The 20,284-nt window shown below is 42.6% G+C and overlaps 1 protein-coding gene across 3 annotated transcripts in view; it reads right to left on the reverse strand.

The window, feature by feature from the left end:
• Positions 1–11,307: 11,307 nt before the first annotated feature.
• Positions 11,308–20,284, reverse strand: part of LOC115155710 (serine-aspartate repeat-containing protein I) — a 30,118-nt gene continuing 21,141 nt past the window's right edge. For 2 of the 3 annotated variants that reach the window (XM_029702610.1, XM_029702608.1), the window contains 5 exons: positions 17,150–17,233; positions 15,924–15,941; positions 13,360–13,476; positions 13,199–13,252; positions 11,308–12,837 (listed from right to left, as the gene is read on the reverse strand). In XM_029702610.1, the coding sequence (XP_029558470.1) occupies positions 12,806–12,837; positions 13,199–13,252; positions 13,360–13,476; positions 15,924–15,941; positions 17,150–17,233 (305 nt within the window). In that variant the 3' untranslated portion in view covers positions 11,308–12,805. The remainder of the gene's footprint in view (positions 12,838–13,198; positions 13,253–13,359; positions 13,477–15,923; positions 15,942–17,149; positions 17,234–20,284) is intronic. The other variant, XM_029702609.1, reaches the window with a different exon arrangement.

Consider the following 20,284-nt stretch of genomic DNA (forward strand, 5'->3'; position numbering starts at 1 on the left):
GTTTCATCCTTTCCTACACTGAAATTACCCTTGCCTAACAATTGCGTCTGAAGCTGGGCTTGCAGCACAGCTATCCTCGCCGTAAGGTGATTGTTCTCCTATATATTATGAGTATAGCGACTGCAATTAGAAGGCAGGTGGAGGTCCTGACGAACCACGTCCAGATAAAGCGTCCGGAGTGAAAAGGTTAAATGAAAAAAAGTAGAGTGGGGGAAAAACTAAAAATATAAACGGTAATTAAAAAGTAAAAACCGTAAAGTTGTCAGGTAGCAAAGTAAGGTTAGCAACAAAACGCACAGCAGCACGTAAACAAGTCTGCAAGTTGTGACCGGAAATGATCAATCAACCCACCATTACTGGTGGCAGAAGTGTTTTAGGGAGCGTTTGACAGTGATGAGGGGTGGTCGTTTGACAGCGGACCCATAGCGGATGCAGGCAATGAGGCAGTGATCACTGAGATCCTGATTGAAAACAGCTGAGGTGTATTTGGAGGGCAAGTTGGTCAGGATAATATTTATGAGGGTGCCCATGTTTACAGATTTAGGGTTGTACTTGGTGGGTTCCTTGATAATTTGTGTGAGATTAAGGGCATCTAGTTTAGATTGTAGGACTGCTGGGGTGTTAAGCATATTCTGAGCTATGCGCTCGTGCCAAAAGCCTATCTCTTATGGAACGCCGTTTGGGTCTTTGCGTGTCAAAAAAGATTCACGTCAAATAACACTAAATAAATAAATACGCTTTTCATTTGACACGTCAAATAACACAGTTCTATTATAGAATGTTGTGTGTTCTGAATTTGCATGTACAAGCGAAGCGCCCCCACTACCATCAGTAACACTCCCAAAGCTGTACAAAAAAAGTCTGTTAACAAGCCTACACCGGCCACAAACAATGTGTTTACAATACAGCGTTGGAAATAAAGCATTATTTGTTTGACCGCAACTTCTGGGGTAGCTAGCTAGATTTAGCTTGGTACCTAGCTAGCACCAATACAACCAGCCTGAAAACAATGACCAGTAAAACTGCAGTCATTTTCATTATTCTTAGCAATGATTTAGGAATCCTTATGAGTAAGTATTAGCTAGGCAGCCATTTGTTGTTCGCCTATTGAAATTGAACTTCAGTTCATGAAAATAAATAGCTTGCCAGCTACTTAACCCTGTTGCCCAAAGCTAACCTTATAAGCAGCCAGCTAGCGTTATCTGGCTAGTGAGGCTCTACCGGACCGGGTTGTGTTGTGAAGCTAGCCACAATAAGGATTAGGCCCAATAGTGAAATTTGCGGTTTACCTTCAAAATAAAAGTACCTCTTTGAAAGTGATGCAGATGGTTAAAATTGGTGGAATCATGCCATATTTAGACTAGATAATGTTAAACAAGGTTGGAATGTGAAGCAATGAAATGGGGTATCAGTCTACTCGGTGACACACACAGAACACAACTGTGAAGAGTTTACGCAAATATTAGCGTTGTAGTTGTTATGGTCTGACTGTGACCGTGTGAAATCACCTCCCAGTCAGCCTATCGTGTGTATTGACATTCATATTGCACTGTACAGCTTTACCTAAGGATTGGGGATCAAGGATTGGGGATCAATGAAATGGGGTGTCAGTCTACTCAATACCCAAGAGAATGTTTCCTAACGTCCTCAGAGTTATCAGACTCCAAAACATCCATGCAGTATTGTTTTTCCTCTGGAATAGTGTTCAATACACATAGGTTGACAATAAATGTGGCTCAATTCACAGTTGTTTCAGAGTCCCGCAATAAGAGCTACGACGCTAATGTTCTCTTGGTGTCACTGAGCAGACTGATACCCCATGTCATTGATCCACAATCCATAGGTAAGGCTGTACAGTGAAATAACTATGCCCCCAATGCAATTCTAAAGTAGAATACATCCAGTGTGATTTCAACAGATTTTTGTCAAATTAACAAATTATTGTATTTTGTTGATTTTATATAACAACATTCCAACCTCATTTAGCATGATATATTCAATTATGGCATAATTCTGCTATTTACTACTATTCTACTAGCTTCACAACACATAGCCTTGTCCGGTCGAATCTCACTAGCCAGATGAAGCTAGCTGGCTGCTTATAAGGTTAGTTTTGGGCAACAGAGTTAAGTAGTAGTGATGGGCATTCCGGCTCTTTTCAGTGAGCCGGCTCATTCGGCTCAGCTCACCAAAAAGAGCCGGCTCTTTTGGCTCCCAAGCGGCTCTTAAAAAAATATATGTTTTGTATTTTTAGAAGTCAAACAATTGGCGATAGTTTGACTATGATTGGCGTTAAAACAATTCTAATTAAATTATTAAATGAAATCATACTCTACCTTAACCACAATGTATTTAAAAATGCATTGGTTTGTTATGAAAAAGAATGCCATTAAACATTTGCATTTAAAGTATAACTTTTGAATGTATGTAAACAAAGTGCATATAAATATAACCATTCAAACAATCCATTCATACAATCTGAACAACAGAATAACAGAATATTGCACCATCAAAGAAAAATAGATAACAATGTGCAAAACTGCAGCATCCCACTTAAAACATTAAACTGGTCCCTCTTTTCTCTCTCTTCTTTATTGCCATGTTATAACCAGCAGAACACAGCAATGCTGACCATATTTTGCTTTTATGAGAGATTTGCATTCAGAAATGCAAGCTGCCTCACTTTTGAGGGGCTGATGCGGTTTCTTCTCTCAGTAATTATTTGTCCTGTTTTCGAGAAGACCCTCTCAGAGGGAACGGATGTGGCCACTATGCAGAGTCTCCCTGTCATGACTTTAGTAAGACGTGGGTAGACAGAGGCCTTGTTCTGCCACCAGCTCAGAGGATCTGCAGGGGCTCCTCCAAATAGGATCGGACCTCCATTATGGCATCTGCTGAGGGATTCCTTCGTGCTACATCCCCAGTTGCTCTCTCGTCAAACAGCATCCAAACAGCAGACTTTTGTGGCACTACTGCTGGTGCTTCTGCTCCATCTGATCCCTCTTCTTCCTGTTGCCCTGGTGGCTGAGCCAGCTGACTGCTGGGGCTGTCCCTCCATGCTACTGAGGTTATTATTTGAAGAGCCTCATCAATCGCTCTAGCATCACTGAAGGCTAACTTCTTAAACCTGGGGTCAAGTGCAGCAGTTTCTGATAGCACGTGATTATATTCCATTCTGTGGAACTTTCTGTCCATTGATGAACATAGGGTGTCCATCAACTCTGTCACATGTCCTGTGGTTACATTTGCTTCTCTCTGGAGGCTGGCTGTAATTTGCTGCAGACCCTTACACAGGGGTATCATTTTCTATGCTGTCACATAACTGAAAAGAGAGAACAGTAACTTATTAGTTCAGGTTCATGTTTTGTCTACTGATACTACATTCTAATCTCCTGCTCATATACACATATAATACTGGATTAAATGATGATGCAATAATAACTGCTTACTGTACCTCTCTCCACTGATCTCCACAGTGACCTGCTCAAAGGCTTCCAGGACTCTGCACACCTCCTCCACCACCTCCCATTCCTCTTGGGTCAGAGCATCAACAGGTGCATTGACAATGGCCAGGGTAGAGATGATGGCATCCTTTGACTCAAGAAACCGCTTCAACATATAAATGTTGAATTCCACCTTGTAGTGCAGTCTTGTTTAGGCCTCAGCTCAGGCATCCCCATCTGGCGTTGTGTAGACTTTAGTTTTTCAGCACCTACTGTGCTACTGTGGAAGTATTCCACAGCTGCTTTCACTTTGTCCACCGTGGGCTTCATCACCTTCAGAGCATCTCTTACAATCAGGTTGATTGTGTGGGCAAGACATGGATGATGGGTCCATTTTAACATTTTCATGGCTTTGGTTATGTTAGATGCATTGTCGCTAACACAACAGACCACTTTTCCATCTATTTGCCATTCTCTGGCCACTCAACAGTTCCTCTGCCAAGTTCTCTGAGGTGTGTGTCGCTGAACTCAAAGCAATCCAGAAGACAGCTAGACATCGAAAAATCTTCAATGAAGTGACATGTAACTGACATGTAAGAAGTGGTTACCCTTGATGTCCAGTAGTCAGTGGTAAGGCAAACTGCAGTAGCATTTTGGACTCTTTCCCGCACTGAAGCCTGTGTGCTCTCGTACAGTTGTGGAATAAGTGATTTTGAAAGGGTTTTCCTGCTTGGAAATGTGTAGATTGGATTTAGACTATTGCTATAATTTCTAAAACCTCTGTCGTCCACAATCAAAAATGGCTGGAAATCGGTGGCAATCATTTTAGCCAATGCAATATCAATTTGGCCTTGTTTTGCTACAGACATAGACTTTGGCATAAACTGGTCCATAGAAGACTGCGTTGCTGTAGGTCGCCGTGTAGGCCTACTTGACTGAGTGGATACATCTCCACGTGTGGAGGTGCTGGCTCCACCACTATCACTAGCAAGCCCGCTAGTTGCTCGAAGCTCCTCTACAGTTAGCTTCACAGTTGGGTGCACAGTTCGCATATGCCGGTGTAGGTTGTGCGTAGAACCGGCTATATATGAGATTTTGTTTTGGCAAATTCTACACTGTGCTCTAACATTGTCTACATTATTAAAATGCATCCAAATGCTACTGTGCTTCCGACTCATTTTCCAGCTGTTGTTTTCACAGCTGTCCTTCCTCTCTCCTCGGCTGCTAAGTGTGTGACTGTGAGTGAGTTGGCTCTGCCCTCCCTCACGCATCTTTGGTTCATTGGTTGACACTGCGTGTCTGACAGGAACAACAGGTGAGGCTGTTAGTCTGAGCAGACAGTCAAAACGAATGTGGGTGCGCTTGAGTATTTAGGCCTATATTATTTTATTTATTTTTTCGTTCTTTGAATTAGTTAATTGTAGTCATTTAAATCTTTTGATTATTCATATCTTAATTTTTTAATATTTTTATAAATAGATTTGGCTCTTCTGATATGCGAGCCGGCTCTCAATGTTCACCTACAAGAGCCGGCTCTTAGAGCCGACTCGTTCGCGAACGACCCATCACTATTAAGGAGCTGGCTAGCTATTTATTTTAATGAACTGAAGTTCAATTTCAATAGGCGAACAACAAGTGGCTACCTAGCTAATACTTACTGACAAGGATTCCTAAATCATTGATAAGAATAATGAAAATGACTGCAGTTTCTACTGGTTATTGTTTTCAGGCTGGTTGTATTGGCACTAGCGAGGTACCCCAGAAGTTGTGGTCGAACAAATAATGCTTTATTACCAATGCTGTATTGTAAACACATCGTTCGTTGATGGTGTTTGCTTGTTTGCAGACTTTTTTGTACAGCTTTGACAATGCTACTGATACTGACAGTGTTATTTGACGGTCAAACAGTGTTATTTGACGGTCAGACAGTGTTATTTGACGGTCAAGCAGTGTTATTTGACGGTCAAGCAGTGTTATTTGACGGTCAGGCAGTGTTATTTGACGGTCAGGCAGTGTTATTTGACGGTCAGACAGTGTTATTTGACGGTCAGGCAGTGTTATTTGACGGTCAAGCAGTGTTATTTGACGGTCAAGCAGTGTTATTTGACGGTCAAGCAGTGTTATTTGACGGTCAGACAGTGTTATTTGACGGTCAGACAGTGTTATTTGACGGTCAGACAGTGTTATTTGACGGTCAGGCAGTGTTATTTGACGGTCAGGCAGTGTTATTTGACGGTCAGGCAGTGTTATTTGACGGTCAGGCAGTGTTATTTGACGGTCAGGCAGTGTTATTTGACGGTCAGACAGTGTTATTTGACGGTCAGACAGTGTTATTTGACGGTCAGACAGTGTTATTTGACGGTCAGGCAGTGTTATTTGACGGTCAGGCAGTGTTATTTGACGGTCAGGCAGTGTTATTTGACGGTCAGGCAGTGTTATTTGACGGTCAGGCAGTGTTATTTGACGGTCAGACAGTGTTATTTGACGGTCAAGCAGTGTTATTTGACGGTCAAGCAGTGTTATTTGACGGTCAGCCAGTGTTATTTGACGGTCAGACAGTGTTATTTGATGTGTATTGTTTTTGACACGCAAAGACCCAAACGACATTCCATAATCTCTCTCGGTTAAGTTTGTTAAAACAATGCTGTTCACTCATAGGCCTATTTGGAAGTTGATCAAATATTTCCGTAGCCTACATATAGATAAGCATTGTTATTTCAGCAGGAGCCATTTGCTTTCTAACTTGTGCTATCCCATGATTGTACTTGAAATATTGCGAAAGGCCTGTTTTGGGTGCATGCTGTTCACTGACAGATTTGACACTCGTTCCCAACTGAATGCAATGGCTTGTGACTAGGCTACTCACAATCCAAGCTAGGCAAAAACAAGAACAAAACCCATTGATCCTCGGTGCAGCACCCTTCCCATGGTTATGATTCTATACGGAAATACATAAATGATCAAGTACAACTATGGAGAGATGGTAGTTGCGGGTTCATGTCTATCAGAGCAGAGAGGGAAAGAGATCATAGAAAGTGAACCTCATTCTGGTTCTGAGAGATACAGGCATGCTTCTCGCACCACAGCAACTGCCACAAGTTGGACTCTAGGCTACAATGTTGCGCAAATCATAAACCTGTGCTGGCCCAACCCGAATCAATTCTTAGAATATCAGGCGCGGGCTGAAAATCTACGTCTTCACATTACGCTACTTTTTTAAGATGTAGGATAATTAGAGGCAACTCGAATTAACTCTGATCGCTTTTATTCAAATGTTTACATTGCAAACAGTGAAAATTATGTTTCATGCCTCGAGAGGTACCGGATCCTGACAAATAGGTTCAGGAACGAAACAGTCCAAAACTGAGAGGTGACTCAAATTAAACACTGAGTGAAGGGAAATCTTAATGCTACAGCATTCTAGAAGATTCTGTGCTTTCAACTTTGTGGCAACAGTTTGGGGAAGGCCCTTTCCTGTTTCAGCATGACAATGCCCCTCTTCACAAAAAAAAGGGTTCTACAGAAATGGTTTGTCAAGATCGATGTGGAAAAACGTGACTGGCCTGCACAGAGCTCTGATCTAAACCCCAGCGAACACCTTTGGGATAAATTGGAAAGCTGACTGCGAGCCAGGCCTAATCACCCAACATCAGTGCCCGACCTCACTAATGCTCTTGTGGCTGAATCTTGTGGCTGAATGGAAGCAAGTCCCTGCAGCAATGTTTCCAACATTTAGTGGAAAGCCTCCCCAGAAGAGTGGAGGCTGTTATAGCAGCAAGGGGGGGAACCAACTCCATATTAATGCTCATGATTTTGGAATGAGATGTTCAATGAACAGGTGTCCAGAAACTTTTGGCCATGTCGTGTATCTAGAACCTAAAATGGTTCTTTGGCTGTCCCTATAGGAGAACCCTTTGAAGAACCCTTTTTGGTTCCAGGTAGAACCTTTTTGGGTTCCATGTAGAACCCTTTCTACATGAAACCCAAAAGGACTCTCCCTGGAACCAAAAAGGGTTCAGCCGAAGAACCCTTTTTTCTAAGAGTGTATGATTTTGAACACTCAAAGCAACTGAAAAACGTCCATGGCAGGTGTTGTTGTTACCAACCTTATCTTTCTACATGACTTCTGAGTGATAGAAAGCACGAGCACCACCACCCATCATTACTATGACAACTAGCATAGCAATGTCAGCAAATTATTGCTGTCTGACACACATAAATCCGATTTTGTCACTTGTAAATTGCTGTTTGGACCGTCAGTATTCCAAAACACATTAAAAAAAATGATTTGATCGTTAAGGCCTGCAGTGTGAACAAGGCAAATGCTTTAAAAACCAAATTATTCCCCTCCTTGATTGATAATACCAAGTGAATCATTATCGTCAAGACCAGTGAACTGTTTGGCACTCCTTCACATACAGACACACTTATTTATCATGTGGAATAGGGAATCTTGTCAGTTCTGCTGCAGAGAATTCCTCCAGCACCAAGGTCAATGCCATGTGCAAAGGAAGGATTACATTTGATAGGTTAGGACAAATATTCATACGTACAATACACATAAATACATTTGAATAATATACACTGCTCAAAAAAATAAAGGGAACACTTAAACAACACATCCTAGATCTGAATGAAAGAAATAATCTTATTAAATACTTTTTTCTTTACATAGTTGAATGTGCTGACAACAAAATCACACAAAAATAATCAATGGAAATCCAATTTATCAACCCATGGAGGTCTGGATTTGGAGTCACACTCAAAATGAAAGTGGAAAACCACACTACAGGCTGATCCAACTTTGATGTAATGTCCTTAAAACAAGTCAAAATGAGGCTCAGTAGTGTGTGTGGCCTCCACGTGCCTGTATGACCTCCCTACAACGCCTGGGCATGCTCCTGATGAGGTGGCGGATGGTCTCCTGAGGGATCTCCTCCCAGACCTGGACTAAAGCATCCGCCAACTCCTGGACAGTCTGTGGTGCAACGTGGCGTTGGTGGATGGAGCGAGACATGATGTCCCAGATGTGCTCAATTTGATTCAGGTCTGGGGAACGGGCGGGCCAGTCCATAGCATCAATGCCTTCCTCTTGCAGGAACTGCTGACACACTCCAGCCACATGAGGTCTAGCATTGTCTTGCATTAGGAGGAACCCAGGGCCAACAGCACCAGCATATGGTCTCACAAGGGGTCTGAGGATCTCATCTCGGTACCTAATGGCAGTCAGGCTACCTCTGGCGAGCACATGGAGGGCTGTGCGGCCCCCCAAAGAAATGCCACCCCACACCATGACTGACCCACCACCAAACCGGTCATGCTGGAGGATGTTGCAGGCAGCAGAACGTTCTCCACGGCGTCTCCAGACTGTCACGTCTGTCACATGTGCTCAGTGTGAACCTGCTTTCATCTGTGAAGAGCACAGGGCGCCAGTGGCGAATTTGCCAATCTTGGTGTTCTCTGGCAAATGCCAAACGTCCTGCACGGTGTTGGGCTGTAAGCACAACCCACACCTGTGGACGTCGGGCCCTCATACCACCCTTATGGAGTCTGTTTCTGACCGTTTGAGCAGACACATGCACATTTGTGGCCTGCTGGAGGTCATTTTGCAGGGCTCTGGCAGTGCTCTTCCTGCTCCTCCTTGCACAAAGGCGGAGGTAGCGGTCCTGCTGCTGGGTTGTTGCCCTCCTACGGCCTCCTCCACGTCTCCTGATGTACTGGCCTGTCTCCTGGTAGCGCCTCCATGCTCTGGACACTACGCTGACAGACACAGCAAACCTTCTTGCCACAGCTCGCATTGATGTGCCATCCTGGATGAGCTGCACTACCTGAGCCACTTGTGTGGGTTGTAGACTCCGTCTCATGCTACCACTAGAGTGAAAGCACTGCCAGCATTCAAAAGTGACCAAAACATCAGCCAGGAAGCATAGGAACTGAGAAGTGGTCTGTGGTCACCACCTGCTGAACCACTCCTTTATTGGGGGTGTCTTGCTTATTGCCTATAATTTCCACCTGTTGTCTATTCCATTTGCACAACAGCATGTGAAATTTATTGTCAATCAGTGTTGCTTCCTAAGTGGACAGTTTGATTTCACAGAAGTGTGATTGACTTGGAGTTACATTGCTTTGTTTAAGTGTTCCCTTTATTTTTTTGAGCAGTTATATTAAGATGGCTGTGAGTCTAGCCAACAACGCATTCTGACATTTCAGCTCTAATTCATTCATGAATTGGCCCAATGTAATACAATAGCCTCGATTTTCAATATTTATTACCAACACCTGTCTTGCCTTGAACTACTAAAGTTTATTAGTCTGTCGTGACACCAACTAACATATTTGTTTTTGCGTTCCATGATCACAAGTTTGTTGTCTGTTTGAATTACAATCAAATATTCCAAAACACCATTTACGCCCGTGTGCACTTCCTGATCTAATTAGCAGGTGAATGCTTCTGGATGATATGATGATATCCACCCGTAAGGTGAGAAGTTATTCAGCGCAGGTTCCCACATATACCTGTAGTAATGCACCTGACGCTCCAGGCCTTGCTTTATGTGCCTGTCACTATCAATCACTACAACCGTGTGTGTGTGTTTGTGTGTCCGCCCTCTGATGATGAATACCTGACATATCAAGCTGTCCTGGTCATGTCTGATTCATACAGGCAGCTGTGTCTCTTATAGCACTGATCCATATGTTACTGACTGGGTTTGAACCAGACTTTGCCACACCCTTCACACACAACAGGCACATGACACATAGTTCCCCCTTAACAGCTCCTTTATTCAGGTCTCCAACATTATTCAAAGCAAAACAAATAAGTGCTAAAAGATTAAAATCACACAATTCTCAAACACAAGATAAAAACAGATTCCTTAAATAGAAGACCGTAGTACTCTGTATACCAACTTGTATCATCATTACTCAAAACATGACCAGATTGGGAAAGTGCTTCTCCAAAAGAGGCCTTGTCAAGACAATGATATTCAGAGCAGTTAATTGGCTAAAGGACACACAGATCATGGGACCAGGCTAATCAGAAAGTGCTTCTCCGGAGTTTTAGTCTTCGACTGTGAAGCTGTACTGGGCTGGCCTGGTTACGCATCCACCATAGTTGCTGGAGCCTTGTTAGAAAGGACAATATGAAAAGAAAATATGCTGGCCAGCACAGTATTGTTCGGGTCAGCCCGATAGTGTGAAGCAGGCACTGGGTTCTCCAATTCTGATCTTGGAGAGCTGCTGGGTATGCAGGCTTTTGTTCCAGACCTGCGTTAACAGCACAGTGCACCCAGTAGCTCTCCAGGACGGGCGTTGGAGACCCCTGACAGTCTCCATGGTGATGTGTGTGACAGTCCTGCCTAAGTCTAGAGCAGGGGTGGGCAAACTTTTTTGCTCGAGGGCCACATCGGGATTTTGATATTCAAGAATTGGGGGACCAATTGTTTCTTAAAATAAATTTGCGGAGGCCTCCCAAGTGGCACAGCGGTCTACGGCACTGCATTGCAGTGCTTGAAGCATCACTACAGACCCGGGTTCGATCCCAGGCTGTGTCACAGCTGGCCGTGACTGGGAGACCCATGAGGCGGTGTACAATTGGCCCAGCGTCGTCTGGGTTAGGAGAGGGTTTGGCAGGCCGAGATTTCCTTGTCCCATCGTGCTTTAGCAACTACTGTGGCGGGCCAGGCACATGCATGCTGACACGGTCGCCAGGTGTACGGTGTTTCCTCTGACACATTGGTGCGGCTGGCTTCCGGGTTAAGCGGGCATTGTGTCAAGAAGCAGTGCGGCTTGGCTGGGTCGTGTTTCAGATGACGCATGGCTCTCGACCTTCACCTCTCCCGAGTCCGTACAGGAGTTTCAGCAATGGGACAGGACTGTAACTGCCAATTGAATACCACGAAATTGGGGAGAAAAGGGGGTATGTCTCACGGGCCGGATTGAAGTGTCGGATACGGCCCACAGGCCGTACTCCTCGAACTCCCCCCCCCCCTTGAACTATGTCCAAAATGGCACCCTATTCTTTTCATAACAGGGCTCCAAAAGTATTCCACTATAGAGGAAACAGGGAGCCATTTCAGACTGGCACTAGTAGTGAGATAGAATCGTGGTCAGGCCTGCCAGGTGAACCATCTAATGTAAGGCATTTACAGAGCAGTACAGCATTATATTGTAACACAGACTATTTCAACAGAACTCTTTGACCTGCATTTTTGGCGCTCGGAGCATAAAAATTTCACTGTACCCTGCAATTACATCTGCGACCCTTTGCATGCAACTAATAAACTCTGATTTGATTTGATAAATGTTCACATTCATTGTTACATTTTAGACAACCCGCCAGTAAAGGTCTCCAAGCCCCCCAAATACCAAGCAAACACACAACAGGGGTGACATCTTCTGTCCTCTTAACCAGCTCTCATACAGCTTCCACTTACCAGCTCTCATACAGCTTCCTCTTACCAGCTCTCATACAGCTTCCACTTACCAGCTCTCATACAGCTTCCTCTTACCAGCTCTCATACAGCTTCCTGAACAACACTACTAGCCAGGTGGTCCAGTCTGTTGCTGCTTTAGCCAACTCATCTCGGAGTTCCTTAATTGTTACCCCAAATGTGTATGGCTTGACAATGATAGAAGAGTTGGCTACATTCATTATGGGACCAGGCTAAAAGAGTTGGCTACATTCATTATGGGACCAGGCTAAAAGAGTTGGCTACATTCATTATGGGACCAGGCTAAAAGAGTTGGCTACATTCATTATGGGACCAGGCTAAAAGAGTTGGCTACATTCATTATGGGACCAGGCTAAAAGAGTTGGCTACAGCACAATCAACATGGGACCAGGCTAAATCATTGCAAAGAAACCAACAACAAACAAAGGTTCCATTTCAAATAGAGGAGCCATTTTATCCAAAATAACCTAGGAACCAATAATCATGAGCTGTGCCTATACACATTGTTTACGTTAGATCCATATAAATTGCCTTGCCTTCTCATAGACAACATAGAATGAGGTTCTGAGCTACAGTACAGTGCATCCCAGTACTAGTATTAGGAGAAATAGGCTTACATTGTTTCGGTGCGGTTTAGTGGACAGAAAATGTCACCCCTTTAAACAGATTACAAATGTGATCATTAGAAGACACAGAGATACTACTGATTGGTCTCACACTCTAACGTGGTGCTGAAGGTTCATAACCCGACACAACTATCTCACAGTTTTACAGCTATATCAGTTCAAGGCCTAAAGATTGAGACAAATCTGTGTTTGAGTGTTTGCGTATGCGCGCGTGTGTGTGTGTGTGCGTTATGGGAAACTCTGCCGCTGGTCCTGGTTCTTTTCCAGTGGAATCTCAGATGATCTAGGATGAATTAGTCAGCAAGTTGCTGAGTACTGCAACCAGAAAAGGACACGCTGGATTAACACCGGACAAACACAACACCGGACAAACACAACACCGGACAAACACAACACCGGACAAACACGGACAAACACAACACCGGACAAACACAACACCGGACAAACACAACACCGAACAAACACAACACCGGACAAACACAACACCGGACAAACACAACACCGGACAAACACAACACCGGACAAACACGGACAAACACAACACCGGACAAACACAACACCGGACAAACACAACACCGGGCAAACACAACACCGAACAAACACGGACAAACACAACACCGCACCGCAGACTAGTGTTTGACTTGTTTGATTTATTAAGACATTACGTACTACGTACCCTGGGGATCTGACTGGGTCTCAGCCTTCTCCTTAGGGGCACTCACTACGTCCCCTGATGGAGAGACAGGAAATACATTTCTCTCTCTCTCTCTCTCTCTCTCTAGGGGTGAATGTAGCTACATTAACAGACTGTACATTATGTAGTTGATGGTATCTCACCTCCACTGTTCTTGAAACAGAGCTTCTTCCTCTGATAGGCGAAGTATCCGGTGGCAGCTCCAACGATCGCGACGCCAATAGCACACAGAATGCTCACAACCGAGCCAGAGCTAGCCCCTATAGAGACAACAGTACACTGGTTATAACACTGTTTTAATGCAGCTTGTTGCATGGTTCTATTAGGTGCTTCTGTACAGTATTTTCACAGCAGATTTCTTTCATATCAGGTAGTGCAGTGTGATGCTGTTTCATTCAGACATGCAGTATGTTGCATCCAGACATACTGTTCATACACTGCAGGGCTCTGCTTGTGTCCAGAGCAGTGGCGTTCCTTGTGAAATGTGGCGAGGTTGTATGTGTGTGCATTATAATGCGTGTCTTTAATGCCAGAGAGTATTCTGAAACATACATTCAATAATTACAGTCAGTACACTACCCTCCACACAACTGTCAGCAGGTACAGCTACTAACTCTGTCAACACATCCAGTTCTTAACTCTGTCACTGCGTCAATTGAACTCTTCCCACATACAGTAAGACAATACGACACAGCAGAATACCATCACAACAGAGTCACTACACACAAGAAATAACAACCATAGTTTAAATGAATGGAACCCCCCGCACACTTCACTTGCTATCACTTAACTTTTCTGCCTTTCCACCACTGTCAGAGGTCCCACGTTAGTACAGTAAACAAGGGATATTTTGAGAGTACAGTGTGAGGGAGTTTCTTTTCTTTTGAACGTGTTTAAAAGAGAACGAGAGAAAGAGAGAGAGAAAGAGAGAGAAAGCAAGAAAGAAAGAGAGAAAGAAAGAGAAAGAAAGAGAGAGAGACAGAGAGAGAGACAGAGAGAGAGAGAGAAAGAAACAGATAGTAAGATTAGATAGGAGTAAAATGATGAAAGAGCGTATAGCACAAGTTGAAATTTGAGTTCTGTTGTTTGCTGTAGTTATAGCTATCAGTAATAAACTGCATGGTGACAGTCATGTTTGAGAGGAACGTTCGCAGGTGGGCGGTTTAGGCAGGTACTATAGAAACTACACATCCCCCCACGCACACCGTCTGCACGTGCTCAGTAGTGTCTGAGAGGACACCGTGTCCTCATACGCACATACGCATACGCGCACACACACACGGCTACACACATGTACGCAGACACACACACACACGATGGAAATGGAATGTGGAGGAGAGAACCCTCTGAGACAAGAAGGGACAGGTAAGACACTTGGCCCCCATCACTGATCCCCGCTATCACAGTATGGAAACTAAAAACCATTCCACAGGATGGAAACTAAAAACCATTCCACAGGATGGAAACTAAAAACCATTCCACAGGATGGAAACTAAAAACCATTCCACAGGATGGAAACTAAAAACCATTCCACAGTATGGTAACTAAAAACCATTCCACCATTCCACAACCATTCCACAACCATTCCACAGTATGGAAACTAAAAACCATTCCACAGTATGGAAACTAAAAACCCTTCCACAGTATGGAAACTAAAAACCCTTCCACAGTATGGAAACTAAAAACCATTCCACAGGATAGAAACTAAAAACCATTCCACAGGATGGAAACTAAAAACCATTCCACAGTATGGTAACTAAAAACCATTCCACCATTCCACAACCATTCCACAACCATTCCACAGTATGGAAACTAAAAACCATTCCACAGTATGGAAACTAAAAACCCTTCCACAGTATGGAAACTAAAAACCCTTCCACAGTATGGAAACTAAAAACCATTCCACAGGATAGAAACTAAAAACCATTCCACAGGATGGAAACTAAAAACCATTCCACAGTATGGAAACTAAAAACCATTCCACAGGATGGAAACTAAAAACTATTCCACAGGATGGAAACTAAAAACCATTCCACAGGATGTTAACTAAAAACCATTCCACAGGATAGAAACTAAAAACCTTTCCACAGGATGGAAACTAAAAACCATTCCACAGTATGGAAACTAAAAACCATTCCACAGGATGGAAACTAAAAACTATTCCACAGGATGGAAACTAAAAACTATTCCACAGGATGGAAACTAAAAACCATTCCACAGGATGGAAACTAAAAACTATTCCACAGGATGGAAACCAAAAACCATTCCACAGGATGGAAACTAAAAACTATTCCACAGGATGGAAACTAGAAACCATTCCACAGGATAGAAACTAAAAACCATTCCACAGAATGGAAACTAAAAACCATTCCACAGGATAGAAACTAAAAACCATTCCACAGGATAGAAACTAAAAACCATTCCACAGGATGGAAACTAAAAACCATTCCACAGGATGGAAACTAAAAACCATTCCACAGGATGGAAACTAAAAACCATTCCACAGTATGGAAACTAAAAACCATTCCACAGTATGGAAACTAAAAACCATTCCACAGAATGGAAACTAAAAACCATTCCACAGTATGGAAACTAAAAACCATTCCAAAGTATGGAAACTAAAAAACCATTCCACAGTATGGAAACTAAAAACCATTCCACAGGATGGACACAGAGAAAAAAGACAGAGGGAGGGAGAAGGACTTACCTTGAGCTTCCGCTGTGCCTGTTCAGAAGAGAATAGAAAGAAACACACAATTATGAACATAACACACACACACAAATAAAACACACACACACACACTAACATACACACAATAATTCACACATTATAAACTGGGTGGTTTGAGCCCTGAATGCTGATTGGCTGACAGCTGTGGTATAAATGACAAAACATTTATTTTTACTGCTCTAACTACGTTGGTAATTAGTTTATAATAGCAATAAGGCACGTCTGGGGTTTGTGGTATATGGCCAATATACCACGGCTAAGGTCTGTATCCAGGCACTCCGTGTTGCGCATAAGAACAGCCCTTAGCCGTGGTATATTGGCCATATACCACACCCCCTTGTGCCTTATTGCTTAAATATATCATTAAGGAAAGCAAGGCTCTTACGTTCTGCTTCTGCGGTATGGGCTGGAAAGGGAGGGAGGGAAAGAGTGTCTGTAATGTAGTTGATGCCCTTAGGCTAGTACTATTATAGAGTTTCTGCTCTAACCGGTTCGGAGAGGACCAGATCTACATGCAAACACACACACCAACTTAACTAACATTTATATTTGCATATGGATAGTAGTGACTATGAGCCATTAATGACTGGAGCAAGTTTTAGTTAACAGACATGTGTCTGGTTCTATATTGCGTTTTAGCCAGCTCTTCTAGCCTGCCTGGTTCTATATTGTGCTTTAGCCAGCTCTTCTAGCCTGCCTGGTTCTATATTGTGCTTCAGCCAGCTCTTCTAGCCGTCCTGGTTCTATATTGTGCTTCAGCCAGCTCTTCTAGCCTTCCTGGTTCTATATTGTGCTTTAGCCTGCTCTTCTAGCCTGCCTGGTTCTATATTGTGCTTCAGCCAGCTCTTCTAGCCTTCCTGGTTCTATATTGTGCTTTAGCCTGCTCTTCTAGCCTGCCTGGTTCTATATTGTGCTTTAGACAGCTCTTCTAGCCTGCCTGGTTCTATATTGTGCTTTAGCCAGCTCTTCTAGCCTGCCTGGTTCCATACTGTGCTTTAGCCAGCTCTTTTAGCCTGGCTGGTTCTATATTGTATGTGTTGTAGCTAACTCTTCTAGCTTAGCTGGTTGCGTATTGTATGTGTTGTAGTTAACTCTTCTAGCCTGCCTGGTTGCATATTGTATGTGTTGTAGCTAACTCTTCCAGCCTGGCTGATTGCATACTGTATGTACTGTAGCCACCACCACCAGTATAAGATACTAACCAACTGAGCCCCCTCTGCGGCTCTTCCCTCCCGTGGGTGTCTTCTTTGTGGGCTCGCTCTCCTCTTGTGCTTCAGGCTCAGCTTCTGTAAAGGAAAGAGGGAGGAGAGGTGAGACAGGTGTTGTCAGGGAGGGTTGAAGAGAGGTGAGACAGGAAGAAGAACAGAGACTCTGTTGTCCTTCAGCCGTTTTAACTATATATATATATATATATATATATATATATATATATATCTCTCTCTCTCTCTCCTACTTCCTTAGCAACCGTATCCGGAGTGGAATACTGAGACACGCACCTTAGTGATACTCGCCGCGAGGCATGGCTTAACGTACCGTAGGGTACAGCCGTAGGGTACTTCCGTTACTATTATGTGAAATGTTCTTACTTTACTCATAATCCGTCAACGGCAATATTCTTTTTTTTATCATTCTAATTAAACATTTTAGATATGCTTGGTTAGTCTTTAAAAAAATGTGTTGTTGATTCTATTTACATTTTTTTTTCAAACAATAGAAACCAAAACATACACATACAAAAAACAACATACAGACAAACACAAACATCAGCAACATCACCCCTGCCCAGACCCACCTGCTCTCACCCCTGCCCAGACCCACCTGTTCTCGCCCCCATCTCCAGTGCCTGTACTACTCTCTGCCACGTCGTCAAATTTCACCATTTGGTTTCTCTCTGTCTCTCACGCTCTTTCAATATTCAGATAATGAAGCATATGATTGTTCGGTTGTCTTAATGAGGGAGAATTGGTTGATGTCCAGTTTTTAGTATATGTTTTTTCAAGACAATTGACAAAAAGAGCATCAGTCAACCCATCGCGAAAGGTTGTTAGATTGAATCCCCGGGCTGACAAGGTATAGAAGGCTTCTGTCTATTTGAGCTGGTCAGTTTGAGTTGGTAATCCTGTCGAACGCGGCTTCTAAAAAAAAAAATGTATCGCGTAGTGGAGCTACATAAGTGTTGCTCACTACTTTCTGGAGGCTTGAGTTTTAAAATCAGTGGAATTAGAATATGATAGCTAAAGAGATGGTGAAAACACCTGTCTCCGGATTACATCTTCAAACTAAGGGCAACCGTGGCATGGCATCCGTGACAGGGAGACGCGTCCATCATGCATGATGATGTATATTGGTAAGATAGTCTAGCTAGCTACATTTTCAGATATTACACGTTTCAAATTTTTGAAAAGGGGTTTTCATTTTAGGCTAACGTGTACTGTTAGCTAGTTAGCTAACTTTAGCTGGCTGGCTTCCTAATTAACGTTACGTGTATGACCTTATTATTCGTATCCCAGAGCCGTTTGCTTTGCTAGTTAGAGCCAAATGTTAGCTAGCTAACATTGAACATGGTTGGTTAGCTCCCAGCAGATTCATGCAGAGTAGTAACAACATTATTTGGCATTATGTTCATTGATGTTTAACTAAGTAAAGTTAGATGGCTGGCTCATTAGCTAACGTTACATGATGTGTGTGATCTTACACATAGTTTACCTAGCTAGGTTCATTGTTCACCTAGCTAGCTAGCTACATGTCTTAAGCAAAAGGGTACCACACCCGTTGAATATGGCCGGTGTCAGTAAACTTAGGCAAAAAAGCATGGCTGGCTGAATAACTCTCTGTCTGACTGGCTGGTTAGGCTGTTTTCATGTTATCCACAGGTAAACAAATCATTGGCCAGAGCATCGAGTGTGCGCTCTGAACGCTCCGAGAGCGAAACGAGATGGGTGGGCTTAAGCTTAAGAGGGTGTAAACGATGCTGAATGGGTGCAGACAAAGAAGAGCTCTTCACTAGATACCAAAATATTCAAAGGCCATTTTCTCAAAAGTGAGTTTACAAGTTTATCAACTTTCAAAGCAGAATTACTTTCCCATTGTTCCTCAAATGCAGCATATGATATACCATTTTGTAGCTCTGAGTCTCTACTTTTATACAATGTAAAAAACACAATTTCAAATGTTGCTACATAATACCAAATCCAGGTGGTGAGTCACATATGATGTCTTGAAATAAGCAGACAGATTTAAAGCACATTTACATTGTAATACTTATATCAGCCAACTTTCTAACTCTGCCGATAACTTTATATCATTCCCAGAAGGCATTGATTATTGAGTTATTGTTCGTTTTATACTTATACATGACTCTGTCGTTGTGCTGTAGAATTTGTGACTTTTGTATCTTGTATAATACATTCTATACATTAGTTTATACTGGATTAAGTGTACATTTTCTTTACCTGTAATTTTGTTAGATATGTTCCATCATTCCCTCCATCTTGTGCCAATATCAGTTCTTTTTATGTCTTGGTTCCAATAGTTTATATTTCTTTCTAAGATGTAGTCAGATGGATAGGCTCTCTGCAAAGTTTGTATATCTATATTGGCCAGTCCAAAATTGATTTTTAATTCTGTCATGGAAATAAATCTATTTCCTATAAATGCATGTCCTATCAAGTCATTTCTGATTTATATGCCTTTAGTTTTCCATATGGACCAATTTATCTGTGAATTCTGAAAAGCTATCCAAGGATTGTTCCATAGGGTTTTATTTTTTGGGAGTGATAGTGGTTCTTGTAGAATCCATTTCATTTTCTTACATATTGTTATAGTGTTCTTAACTATGAAGTTGTTAATGTTCTTAGCTTTTATCCTTTGAAAATAGACACGTGAAAAGATTATGGGGGTGAGCATGCGTATCTTCAATATATACCAATTGTTCCTCTTTAGTGTATTTAACAATGTGTTTCAAGTACAAGCCCTGGGTGGTGAGTTGATACAATTTCAAATCTAAGCGGTTAAAACTACCCTCTGACTTAGGAAGATGTAAAATGTTCCTTTTTATTCTGAGTTTTATTTGCTCATATAAAGTATGTTATGGCAGAGTATACTTTTTTAAAGAATGTCTTTGGTGAGGTAAATGGTATTACCAAGTATAAATATAAAAACTTTGGAAATCATGCCATTCTGTAGAGGTTTATTCTACCTGTAAGATTTATGGGAAGATTGTTCTGTTTAAATAGATCTGCTTTCATATTGTTGAGTAATGGGATAAAGTTATCTGTATGTGTTGTCTGTTGTCACTTCTTAAACATCTTAAGTATTTCATATTTTTTGTGGTCCAC

Source organism: Salmo trutta, chromosome 20 (genome assembly GCF_901001165.1).
Source record: "Salmo trutta chromosome 20, fSalTru1.1, whole genome shotgun sequence".
Classification (NCBI taxonomy): domain Eukaryota; kingdom Metazoa; phylum Chordata; class Actinopteri; order Salmoniformes; family Salmonidae; genus Salmo; species Salmo trutta.